Source organism: Micromys minutus (genome assembly GCF_963924665.1).
Source record: "Micromys minutus genome assembly, chromosome: 2".
Classification (NCBI taxonomy): Eukaryota; Metazoa; Chordata; class Mammalia; order Rodentia; family Muridae; genus Micromys; species Micromys minutus.
Genome location: NC_137971.1, coordinates 83,676,194 through 83,689,772, shown reverse-complemented (window position 1 = coordinate 83,689,772; position 13,579 = coordinate 83,676,194). Strand labels below are relative to the sequence as shown.

At 45.6% G+C, this 13,579-nt stretch overlaps 1 protein-coding gene across 1 annotated transcript in view; it reads left to right on the top strand.

Annotated features, from left to right (window-relative positions):
- The window catches only part of TEAD1 (TEA domain transcription factor 1), a gene marked incomplete at its 5' end in the record, with an annotated part of 148,567 nt that overhangs the window by 76,040 nt on the left and 58,948 nt on the right, over positions 1 to 13,579 (top strand). The window contains 3 exons of the mRNA XM_080913018.1: positions 10,497 to 10,561; positions 12,946 to 13,008; positions 13,098 to 13,160. Of these exons, the coding sequence (XP_080769144.1) occupies positions 10,497 to 10,561; positions 12,946 to 13,008; positions 13,098 to 13,160 (191 nt within the window). The remainder of the gene's footprint in view (positions 1 to 10,496; positions 10,562 to 12,945; positions 13,009 to 13,097; positions 13,161 to 13,579) is intronic.

Genomic DNA, 13,579 nt, shown 5'->3' with positions numbered 1-13,579 from the left:
TATTTCCCAGCTTCCGTGATCTTTGAGCCTTTTCTTAGTTCTTCCTCATACAAAAGAGAGCTTATTCATTTAACTAATTTAAAAAAGACATGTTCTGGCATGTGAAATTGGAAGGTGCTGGCTATGGGGTCAGAGGGAAGCAAGGGGACTCTGTAGAGCAGTCGCTGCTGTAGGAAGTGAGGAATGCAGGCGCAGCAGGGACGCACTGCATCCTGTTGGGTGTAAAGGAATAAATAAATAACCGGTTTTATTTCTGCTGCTTTTGGACCACTGGAAGAAATATGGCATTTGGGATGGATGCGGTCAGTAGGAGTTTGCAAGTAAAAGAGGAGAGCAAGTGTGTTATGGGGGGAGTGGTTGTACAGCGGCCTAGACAGAGAGATGCAGAGCCATGGTGTGGAAAAGCTCCCTCCTCATCCTTTAGCAGTATAAGATCCCTACACAGGAATGCTCGGAGGAAGAGTAAGTGTTTTCTTCAGAATAGACGCAGGAAGGGTGTACTTGCTACTCTTCACATGGCTTTGATCAAATACCTGCCTAGCACAACTTATTGGATGAGGGATTTATGTGGTTTATGGTTTGAGGAACAGTGTATCATGGAGGGAGGGGCAGAATAGTGGCAAGAATGCCTCAGTGCTGTTCCTCATTGGTACTGACCCAGATCAGAGATGGGGCCAAGGGTGGGCTTGGGCTATGCCCTGTACCCCTTCTTCTCCATCAGCCCGCTTTCTTAATGAGACCCTACAACATCACCAAGTGGAGATCAAGTATTATGATACATCTTATTTTCAGACCATTAACAGAACGCAATATAAAGATGTGGGCCTGAAAGAAACTATCAGAAAGGGACTATCAGGATCACCTTTGTTCTGACCCCCCTGGACAGGAGTATGTTGAGATCACAAGGAAAGAAGAAGAGCTACAGGACTAGGGTGTTGACTCTCAAGGCAGCTTTCCCGGTGACAGTTACGTCATTATTCCTCTGTGCACTAAGCCCCTTGTTTTGAACTCACAGTCCTGTCTCTCGATTTGCTTTGTAACCCTGTGGTCTTCCTTGGAGGGGGATCTCCCACCACCTGGCTCACTGCTCATATTCATCCTCCACCCTCGTGCGCCATGACCTGTGTGTTTCCGATGGGGTTCTTTGAGGAGACACACCCTGAGGTGGACCTGGCTGGATTTTTGATTGACAGTCTGTCCTGTTTTCATCTCTTTACCCCGACAAAAGTTAACCATGGAGATAATAAGCTCATAAATCCAGGTTTCTAATCCATTGTAACAGGAAGTTACGTGGCAATATCTAGGCGCATCTCCTGCACAGTCATATGCTTGCTTCTCAGCTCAGTCTCTCTATTCCTAATCAGTTCAGGACTTTGTGCATTAAAAATATGGTGTCATTCACTGTGGTGTGGGCCCTCCCACAGACATGCACCACAGGCCAACCCAATGCAGACAGTCCCTCCCTTCCTGAGATGTCCTTCCCAGCGCTTTACTGTCTTATTGTCTCACTCCATTGTGAGGCTGTGAATAACTTTAGAACAGCAGGATGGAAAAGATAATTAAACGGTAGTGGGAGGGCGCCATGAAACAGGTAAGTGGGGGGTGAAGATGGTGACACACTGTAGGACACCCCGCCAAAGACACAGCAGAGCCTTGAAGGTCTTGAAGCTGTGGATTGGCTACCCCAGAACCATATATTGTAAGTCCCTGTCAGTGAGGCACAGACAGTGCGTGGAAACGCCGAAGGTAATGCTCACTATTCATTGGGGGTTAAGAAGGTGACTGGTGGGGCTGGAGTGATGGCTCCTTAGTTAAGCACCAACTGCTCTTCCAGAGGTCCTGAGTTCAATTCCCAGCAACTACATGGTGGCTCACAACCATCTGTAATATAATCTGATGCCGTCTTCTGGTGTTTCTGAAAATAGCTACAGTATACTCATATAAATATAATAAATAAATCTTTAAAAAAGAAGGTGACTGGTATATCTTCATTGCTTCATAATGAGTTGTATGTATGCAGAATCAGAACTGTCACACTCGGCTCACAGCCTTAGCCACACTTACCTGCTCTTCTGTAATTCTGTGCAAAAGTATTATCAGCTGTCTTACTCCCAAGATGAAGGTATTTTATGAGGCTGTCATTTCATGCTATCAAGGTGGTGGACTGATGACACTCCCAGGAAGCTAGAACTTGAGTTTAAATGTACTTTAAAGAGATTCCAGGGAGAACTAAACTTCTGAACGAGCAGGGGTCTATTAACCTTCTTTGTTACACTCCCCTTTTAAATATGAGCTGTTCTCCTGTGCCCTGAATGAAGAGGCCAGTCATCTCAGGGAACTGCCACCAGTCCCTTTGTAGTCCTTTAGCTGAGCAACAGGCAGTCCTTAGCATCTGACGACCTAGGAAGGTGCCCTGGACTTTCCTGGTGATTTTCCACGTCGTCACTGGGTTTTGGTCAATGATTTATATTGGAGATTAACCAAGACATTGGCCTAGCTACTTCCTCCTTGATGGTGCTCAGGGACTGATTGAAATGCCCCTTTTTATGAAGTCACCTGCTCACACTGATCCCGCATCCCTCCCATGAAGCCATTCACTCCACCCTTTCGTGCCTACCCATTGCCTGCCTCGGTACAATGAGCAGAGAACTTCCTGCCCCGTGTGTGTTAGGGGGTGGTGCAGGGAAGGGGCTGTGGTGTTTGAGCATTCCTATGGAGAGAGCCTGATAACCAGGAGGAGACTCTGGGCACCTTGTGAGCACCTAGTAGGACCACCCAGCCAGGTCCACTTGGGCGGTTCTTAAGTGACATCGCTTCTTAAGCGTTGCCTGTCCTCTGTCATGTACATCAGTGAGTGCCTTCCCCACTTCCCACTATGCCAGGACACGTTGCAATGGTGGTAGTGGCTAATTAATCATTAAGCCTTAAAGTTAATAAAGAAAGGCCAGTGAACTGGTGACACTTGGTTTCTGCAGTGTTCCCCACTCCTGTGTCTTTTGGCTGTTAGCTTTCACGTTTTAAATACCCCCCCCCATCTCTCTCTGACATTTTATATTAAGTGAACTGTCATTGTCTTCAGACACATCTTAAGAGGACGTCGGATCCCATTACAGATGGTTGTGAGCCACCGTGCAGTGCTGGGAATTGAACTCAGGACCTCTGGAAGAGCAGTCAGCACTCTTAACCGCTGAGCCATCTCTCTCCAGCTCAGCTTTCACGTTTCAGAAGGTTAGCTTTTCCTTCTCATTTAGATGAATTCCAGCTTAATGAAAATGAATCCCCGGGTTAGAAGCTATATTAATGCCATCGTGTTTGAGAACACTCCCCATAAATCCTCAGTGTGCCGCTGCTGGCATTGGAGGAGAGCATCCATCTGGCCTCTCTTCCCTCAGTCCATGGCTGTGGTCCTGCTGGAAAGCTTCCCACTGCATATTTTCCTTGGCCTAATGTGACAGTCCATGAGCAAATGTCTATAGGGATGTCTATGTCCCATATGAGGGCATGCTCCACTAACACTGAGCTGCTGGGTAAAGCTGCCATAGCAAACCAGCGTGCTAGTGTTTGAGAGGCTAGCGGTGTCCACAAAAGGGAAGGTCTGCTCACCTTGTATCGGGTCAAACTCTGGGAAGGTGGTGCTGTCAGAAAGGTAGATGGACCCTAGACATGCAGAAATCAGCAGGGACACTCCAGGTACATAGGAAACGCAAAATGTTCTTAGAGAACATTTTAGCAGTTTAATAGCCCTTTGGGCTAGAACAGGATTTGGGGTGGTATCACTAACTTCATGGACCAGTGCCTTTCTGATGATAGAAAGGTCAGATACAGCTTACATCTGTTCCCTGCCTTCTAGTCTTCTGTGTAGATAGTGGGAGTGGGGGTCATTGAGTAGATCCACAGTGGTGGGGGACCTTACAAAGCTCTTCTGGAGGTTGAAGGGAGCTTTCCTCCACATATGGGGCCAGAGCCCTTTGCCTACCTCTAAGATTCTAAGAGCCCTACCTGGAGTTGGGTTTCCTTTAGTCTGGCTGTAGCAGGGAAGAGCTACATTCAGTCCTCTCTGGCAGACTGATTCCATTCAATAACAAAGTGGCTCTCGCTCCTTAAAGCTCAGTGTCTCTGGGCTACAATTTGTAGCCACAGACCCTGCATTTTCTGAGCCTCAAACAAGACCTCGAGGTCACTTTCCTTCCCATATACAGCCCACAACAATGTTAACCAGTCTCTTCTGGGTTTAGAAGCTCAGTGTGAACTCTGCTTTTCTCTCCACCTTGTCCTGTAGCAGGAAAAGCCAGAGGCAGGACTGCTGTCAAACATTAAATTTAAAGATCTAAGGACAGGGGAGGGTGGTATGATTGGCTAAGCAAGCTGAGTTGTGTGGCCATGCCCGCTTGCCTGTAAGAGAAGTCAGCTTAGTAACAAGGTCTCAGATCAGTGTGTGTGTGTGTGTGTGTGTGTGTGTGTGTGTGTGAGGGGGGGGGACTGTCAGTCAGTCAGGAGTTGTGACATTTTATAATGAAACATGGATGGCCATTCAGCTCTGTAAACTCTACTGCTTTCAAGGAGCAGGGATGCATCAAGAATGCTGAATTGTGACCTCTGTGACCTGTGGCTTGTGGCCTCCCAGGCAAGCACACAGAGTAGCTTAGCAAGCTCAGGGAGTCTGAGGGCAGCCAGTGTGTGTGTGTGTGTGTGTGTGTGTGTGTTTTAACAAGAGTTTCTAGATCCCACTTGTTAAGATAAGCATTTATCTGTCCACTGCGGTCTTGTCATTCCCGGTAATGATATGTTCATTCAGGTATTCCAGAGAAGCTTTAGATGCCTTCATGTTACAACAAAATAAATTGTCTGGGTGGCTGGGGAGGGGAAAGCAAGTAAGTGCCCATGGCAGCATACACACCCTTAACCTCAACTCTTGGAAAGTGGAAAGGGAGGTTTAGGTGTTCAGGGTCACCTTCAGCCACATTCTCAAAAAAAAAAAAAAAAAAACCTAAAGAAACAGGAAGGTCTATCTCAACTGTTTAGTGCAGAAATCTGGAATACATTTGAGATTTCTTGGAAAATTTCAGGTCTACCTCATGTGATAGGTTGTAGTTAGAAGTAGTCCCCCCCCTTCTTTAGCATGCATGGATTTCATGTGTAGATATGGGTCCTGCCCAACAGTCTACAAGATGTTTAGATAGATAGATAGATAGATACATACATACATACATACATACATACATACATACATACATATATACATACATACTACAAAAAAAATCTCAGAAAAAACACACAATTCAAAACCACAGTTGTTTCTAAGCATTTCCATGCAGAATCCGTGTGGGAATATAGTGTAAAATTAAGTTTACCTTGTTGAAGTTCATTTTATAATGTTCATGGGATCAAGTGACCCTGTGTGAGGTGGGGGTGGAGAAAGGCATAGCAGAACCAGAGAAGCCAGAATAAGCATTTCTATTGGCCAGTGTCCTGATTGACAGCAGTGCACTGAAAGGCCTCAGGAGCAGGAGGGCACCCCTCCCAGTGACTGAATCAAAGGGTTGCTCTAGTATTCATCCTGGCTCTTGAATCAGAACTGTACATGATTCAAGTTGAGGGTTGTGGGCTTTCTAGACCCACTGTGCTTTGATAGAAGGTGTAAGTGGGGACTGTGGTGATAGGAACTGCGTTTCCATCCCTAGAACCCCCATTTAGAAGGAAAAGAAAAAAAAAGCAGGTTTCTGGGTAGAGTGAGTGGGATAGACACAGAAGGACTTCTGGGGCCTGCTGGGAGGCTAGCTAGTATGAAACGGTGAGCTGAGCGTGGGGCTAATGAGAGCAAAGACAGGAGATTACGACTAAAGTACAATACGAATCCTTCTCTGGCCTTGGAACAGAAGCACTTGTAAGAATGTGCACGTGCATACATGTGCGTGAGTATGTGTACAGACAGACAGACACACACACACACACACACGAAATAGAAGCAGCACTCAGGGTGTCCTATCAAGGTCACAGAGAACCCCAGACATTTAGAATGCCTCTCTTGCTTCCTAAGTAAGTCAGAATATTTTAGTTTAGGGGGAGATTTAGAAATAAATGTAGAAAGTTTTAATAGACTCAACCATACATTTTCTATTTTGATTTAAAGGATTTTTGTCTATTTGCTATTTTCAAATAATTATTTAAAATAATTTCAGTCAGCTCACGCCTTTAGTCCCAGCACTTGGGAGGCAGAGGCAGGTGGATCTCTGTGGGTTTAAGGCCAGTCTGGTCTACAGAATATTTCAGGACAGCCAGGGATACACAGAGATGCCTTGATACCCCCACCCTACCCCCTCGTTCCCAGAAGAAAAGATCAGGTTAGAAGATTAACCTGCACTTCACAACTAAGCCATACAGCACAGTAATTAAATAAATGGAGTGGGTTGAAATCATACAAGGCTTACAAGCAATGCTAGCACATTTCTAGCTAGAGAATTGCTCAGGTTTCTATGCATTCTCTCAGGGAGCATGCCTTCTTCATAAGTTAAAACAGGCAGTTTTAATGTCTAGAAGACATAAAAACTGGAGCAGGGCATGGAAGAAAAAAAATCCAGGCTTTGTAAAGTGGCCCTGTTCATCTGTGGAGCAGGGATGTGAAAGGAAGAGAATTAACTTTCTTACTATTGTAATGTGGCGCCTCTGTAGCCCAAGCTGGCTCCCTCCACACCAGGCTTAAAGTAAGCTTTCAGGGAAGTGACCAGAAAGGTGTGCTCAGCACATCCCTTCATCAAGGATGTGCTTTAGAAGAAGCTGCCTTCAGAATCACCTCTAGGTGTGATTTAAGGACGGTGCCCTTTGCATAGGCTCTGGGGATCTTGGGCACTTGTAGCTCTCCTAGGTAGCTGTCTCACTTCTTCAGCCTAGTGCTACGAGAAATCGAAAGTCTTCACGTTGGCTTTATCTCCTGAGCCATCTTTTCTGAATTCACAGATAATAAGCAAGTTTGGGGCAAGAGCCTCTTTTGTGCCACCTGGACAAGATCCAGATGAAATTGTGTGTTGCATAGAGCCCTGGCCACTCAAACAGCCCCGAATGACTGCCCAGAGAGGTCCCAGGGCTGGAGAGTACTCGGTTGATCTGTGGACATTGTCATTCTGGTCTGGTTTCTGGTAATTAGGCACTCCTGGCTGGCCTCGGCTGTCAGTGAGCCTTTATGACAAATTGCAAAATCTGCACAGCCTTCTGAGAGATGGACAAGTAGGCCCGATGACACTACAGGGATATTGGCAGCAAGCAGTTTGAAAGGGGATGCTCGCTGAAGCAATCCCCAAGCTTGGAGTTCAGAAGCCTGGGTCCTCTAAATGCTCCAGAAAAGGTGCATTTAGTTACAGAGGTGAGATTTGAAAAGATTTTGACAGGCTGGAATGATAGGCTCAATTTAATAGGGTGAGATGGGAGTAGCAATAGGAAAGTTTTATATTGGGGGTTTGAAAATACCAGCAGATTTGAATGGGAGAGCGGAACAGGGTGAGGGGTGTATGTGAGGAACAGCCCCCCCCCCATAGTGGCTTACATCATTTATAACTCCAGTCCTTGGGGACCTGACATGCTTTTCTGGCCTTTGTGGGCATGTGTATCATGCACAGACATAGAAATAAAACACCCATACACCTACAATTTAGATAATAAATGCGTCATGGTAGACAGCATCATCAACAGAGCAGGAGTATCTAGGCTGAGAACGTGGCCATTTCTAGTTCTTCATACTCTTCTGAAAGGAAGGTAGACAGGATAGACTAAGGATCCAAGAGGATCCCTGAAATGCAGCTAGGTAGACATCTTTAAGAACACCTAGAAGAGTCTAAATATGAAAGTTAGACGAAACCCTATGTAAGGAGGACCCTTGTCTTACTAGTCGGCTTCAACATCCAGCAGGTCTCTTCATCCGTTCTAAACATGTTGGCTCACACTTGGGGGTGTTTTATAGTTTCAGAGAAGAGAGTGGGTAACCCAGGTGTACTTTGTGGCACCAGGACACCTTTGTCTTCTGTGCTCTGTATGTTCTGTGAGGCCCTAAAACAGGTAGCTGATGGGTTCAAGTCCCTGTAAGGACACGGACATTTCAGGTTGTAGTGAGTTGTCTCAGTAATGGCATCTCCGAGCACAGTTTAGTATGTCCTGCCAGGGTAAAGGGTCACCTGCTCACCAGGGCAGGGGTGTGGTCACTGGCTCACTGGGCAGTGTATATGTTAGTGACTTCTGTCTCTCTGGTCAAATAACTGACAGAAACAACTTGAGGGATGAAGGATTTGTTTTGGCTCACAGTTTAGAGGGCACATTCCTAGTAATAGGGGAAGCTTTCATGCTTGGCTTGCTTTAGTTCTTTGTGGTTACAGTACCCTCTGGAAAGAGACAGCATTAGGTTTTAACCCCCAAAGCCTGCTTCTGCTGATCCCATCCACCATCTAGAGTCAGAGTCCTTAGGGCTACACAACCTCACTAGACAGTAGCTACGAAACATGTTCAAACATAAGTACCCTTGGGGAATATTTTACATTCAAACCAAAGCTCTATTTTTCTTATATTACTCTGTGCTCAGCAAAGTGCCGACTGTCCAGGAAAGGGTGAATCATAAGGGAAAAGGGGGAGGGCGCTGGAGAGATGGCTCAGCGTTTAAGAGCACTGACTGCTCTTCAGGAGGTCCTGAGTTCAAGTCTCATCAACCACATGGTGGCTCACAACTCTGTAATGGGATCTGATGCCCTCTTCTGATGTGTCTGAAGACAGTGTACTCATATACATAAAATAAACAAATCTTTACAAAAAATAAGAGAAAAGGGTTCTTGTGCTCTTCAGGTGTGCCATGTGTCTGGAAAATGAGACACAGAGTACAAGTGCTGTAGACATTGCCATGACAATTCAGGTGCAGCTCACTAGGGGAAAGACTGCAACTTAACTGCTTTCAGTAGCTCTGGTGTCAAGTTAAAGCAAAACCGTGCTCAGTAGGGCAGAGAGACACTTGCCAGAGCGATTGATTGCCTTTGACTGATTTTGCCTGTGGGGCTGATTGAAGACTATGAAATACAATGTTCTGAAGCTGTGTAGTATAGAGTATGTATATGTTCCTGGACAATTGAAAGAGAATCATTGGATCACTCTTCGAAGGATCCACATCTTCAAATGTGGGTTTTCTTTCTTATGGTAGCTTGGTGGTACTTTTTGCCTCTTCAGCTTCTGGGGGGAATGTTTTTTCTTTCCCACCATAACTGTTTAAAATTTCAGTTTGCAAGCAGCAAAAGAATGAAAAGTTTTTCTGTTCAGATGTTTTTTCTTGGCTCAAGGTTACAAGACTTGGAGAAGGTTGAGTCACTCTCCCCAACACACAGGCATGAGAACAGTCTTGTCTGTAGTTAGCTGAGGGTGCAAAGACCACATTTTGGATCTTCTGCTTCCATACTACTGAGCTTCCTTTGGCTGCTGTAGTTGGCAGCCACAGAGCCTCGCTTTCTTGTGTCTGTAATGAGGTGACCACAGGGAGAAAGGCTTGGATGAAGAAGAAAATGGCCATTTAGAAATAATGACTGAATAGAAGACCTGGATTCATTTTCTCCCACACTAAATAACCAGCGTGCACGTGTGTGTGTGTGTGTGTGTGTGTGTGTGTGTGTGTGTCTGTCTGTCTCCCAGACTAAATAACCCGTGTGTGTGTCTCCCTCCATGTCTCCTTTTTAATTCAGCACTTGCAAGCAAACAAGATCAGTTTTTTTTTGTTTGTTTTTTTGAAGCAGGGTTTCTCTGTGTAGCCCTGTCTTATCTTGGAAATCACTCTGTAGACTAGGCTGGCCTCAGAGATCCTCCTCTGCCTCAGCCTCCTGAGTGCTGGGATTAAAGGTGTTACCATCATGCCAAGCTAGACTGGCATTTTCTTAAAAAGACATATTTTGATCTTGGCGGCTAGACAGAAATTTAAAGTTAAGTGGTTTTTATCTTAATTTTCCTTAGTGAATATTTTCCCAGACAGTTATGCAGTTTTTTTCCATCAGGAATGAACTGAAAAGGCTCTAATATTAAAAAGAAAACAAACCAAGGTCTCATCTTGACCAAGCTGGTCTAAAGGCCTGACCCTCCTGCCTCTGTACGGACATTGCCAGTGTATAGCACCATGCTTGATTTATCACCACAGGCAATTCTACCACCATTCCAATGAAAAAATGATTTGTTTTTATTTTATATATGAATATTGTGCGTATGCATATATATATGCATATATATGTATGCACTACCTGTGTAAGTGTATGGACACCGGAAGAAGGTGCCAGATCCTCATGGAACTGCTGCTACAGATGGTTGTAAACCATCATGTGGGTGCTGGAAATTGAACTCAGAACCTCTAGAAGAGCAGCCAGTGTTATCTCTGCAGCCTCCACAATTCAGAATTCTTGATTCACGTTTCTGTTCTTAGCTTTTAGGGCCTTTGGCTTTTTCCTTATTCTTAAGTAGCCTGCCTTATTGTAAATTGTTTTTTCTTGCAGGTAGAAATGAATTGATAGCCAGATACATCAAGCTCAGGACGGGAAAGACAAGGACCAGGAAGCAGGTACAGTACCCGCCTGCAAGGTTTGCATGTCAGCGAATGGCCCGGAGACATTGGGCTGCCTTGGCTGCTGTGCTTTGGCTCTAGGAGCCCTAGTCCCAGTGCCCTGTAAGGAGTCCGTGGTGTAATGGTTTTCCCGTGGCCCAAGCGTGTGCTACTGCACTGTTATAAACACATGGGAAAGTTCCCTGCCAAGCCAGTGTCTGAACTTTCCCTTGCTGTGCTTTCAATCCTGTCTTTCCCCCTTCACCTCCCTAACATTTACCAGAGTTGCAGAAGGCTTCAGGTGCACTCACCCTGGTAAGCCAAGAGATTTGGAAGTTTTGTGCATTTTAATATCCTGCAACGATTATGTAATTGTCATGCTTTCAATGAAGTCACGCCAGTGGCCTTTAGCAATGGCCTAAACTCGACACTGAGCAAGTGATACACTTCCAGGGCACTGTGGCTTCTTTAGCAATGGCTTTTTGTCAGCCTCTGCTGTGACTATAAAGCAGTTACATGTTTTATACGCTGCAGAACAGGAATGGGGAGTTCTTTTCTGACTCTGGCCAGGGTTCCGCCTTCTCTGGTTCTTCTGGACAAAGAGCAGCCCAGATCTCTAAAATGACCAAGTTCACAAATGAGATGGGTGGGAAATCAGTCTCTAAAAACAGAAAAGGAAATGAAAACAAACAACCCATGTGATGGGTGGGTCCATGACAGGAAAACACTTATTTCTTCATGTTAACCTCTGTGGAATGACACTGCACAGCACAGAGTTCAGCAGCTGCTGCTCACTAGATGTGGAGTGTACCTTTAGTCCCAGCTACTTGGGAGTCTGAAGCCTCAGGATCTTTTGAGCCTTGGAGTTCAAGACCACTCGGGCAATATAGAGACTTCATGGTAGAATAATTAACGGGAGGTGAGGGGCTATAACTGACTCCTGAGTACAGTCAATCCGCCTGGGTCTCTTCAAGGTTGAGTGGCATTAGGGTGCCCTGGTGGGGGTGGGGAAGAAGCTTCCTTTCAGGAGTGTGGATCAGGGGGCTGGGCTGTGCCTCAGAAATGCTGCCCATGCTGGCCCCGTGCTGAGTCAGCAGAAAGGGGTGGCCTCCTGCCAGCCCAGAGGCAGGCAGGCCCTGTCTGCTTGGGATGCACCCAGCCATGGCCCTCATCAAGGCAAAGAATCAGAAGCGATTCTGGGTGCAAATGAGTAACAGCGGGAACCAGATGAAGGGGGTGAAGAGGATTGGGGGAGCCCTGCTTCCCTGGAAACGGGAAGAAAGGGAATTATCAAAACTCAAAAGACGTTTAACCACCACGGAAAGATCTTTAATAATCTGGAGTCACTGGAGAGTTAGAAATGAGGTGACTGCCACAAAGCCTCTGAACTTGTAATGGGAAGATTCAGAGTCTCCCAATGCAGATCACAGGTTCTCCTTCCATCTCAAATGCTGAACTGGCCTTTGGCCAGCAAGCTCTGGTCACTTGCCCAGTGACCCCTTCACTGGAGGCTCTTCTAAATTTAATCAACTCCCACTGAAATCGATGCAGTTTTGCTTGCCCAGTGGAATCGCTGTGCGGTAGAGGCCTGTCTGGCAGTGTCTCCACACCCAACATCACCCTCCGGGGCCTGTAGGCCTTGGTTGGCGACACCTCTCTAGTGTTGTTCAGCAAAGCCGAGCGGTTTTTCAGATTTTTAACTGGCTGGCTGGTTGTATTCACACATTTCTTTTTGTAATAATATGCAGATCCACTTGGCTCCCAGGAGATTCCCAAAAGAGTGGAATGATTAAAAAAAATTTAAGGGGTTGGGGTGGGGAGGCTCTGCTAACTGGGTCCCATTTTTCTTTGAGATCTAATTTATGTGCCAGCATTATTTCAGCATTTGCCACAGAATTTAAAGACCAGAATCCACAGCACAGCCTCAGCTTTGATTTTTGTAGAGCATGCTAATTTATGGACAGACATCACTACATTGAGAAAGGGAGATTTTTTTCCCTCCTGATACTGAGACGCCGTAAATAGTCTCATTTATCTTTACCCCTGCCTTTTTTAAAGTTTTATAAAGAAAGCACCCCTGGTCTCTCTTATGGCTCTCCAAATGAGGTTTTCCCCCAGCACCGACCTGTCATCTCTTCTGGTGGGAACTTGTCTGTGAGCCTGCCCAAACCTTCTGCAGTGAGGACCCTGTCCTAGAGCTTTAGAGTGTGCTGGGGGCTTGGTGTCTGGCTGGGACTGTCTGTTCCTAACCGCAGAGCTTCTGAGATGCAAATAACCCCCTCCCCCACCCCTCCCAAGGAATAGAGATTTTATATTTGATTTCCTTTTTTTTTTTTTTGTTTTTGTTTTTTGTTTTCTTTTTTTCTTGTTTTGTTTCCCCTGAATAAACCCGAAAAATGTAGGTGTCTAGTCATATACAGGTCTTAGCAAGAAAGAAAGTTCGAGAAATTCAAGCCGCCATTAAGGTACGTCTGGCTTGCCCAGTTGTAGGGGGCTTTTCATCTCCATGGTTACAGGCTTTTCCTTTGTTTTCCTCCCTTCCCCTACCCTGCAGGTGTCTAGTCACATTCAGGTTCTTGCCAGAAGGAAATCTCGTGATTTTCATTCCAAGCTAAAGGTATGCGCTTTTCTGCTTTTTGGCTCGTGGTTGCTATGCACCTCACTTCCTGTTTTCCATGGTGACTGGTGAATGCCTGGTGCTGGGATTCTTGTAACCTAGCTTCCTAGCATGTGAGGGCTGTTTACGTTTCTTTGTGTCTAATCTCTCTGTTTCTGTACTGGCCTCACATTAAACTCTGTGTGTGTGAGTGTGTGCAAGTTCCCAGTAACAATGCAATCGCAGCAGAGAGCTGATCTTGATAACTTAAGCACAGAAATACGATTAAAAGAAAAAATCTAATAACTGTCCTGTAGCACTGGGCTACTAGTTTGTCCCCAGAGAAACAGCTGATGAATAATATCCCTAAAAACAAAAAAGAACTGAAAAGGAAGAAATTGTCTCCAGAGTTGTGAAATGACATTTACAACACATTTAGC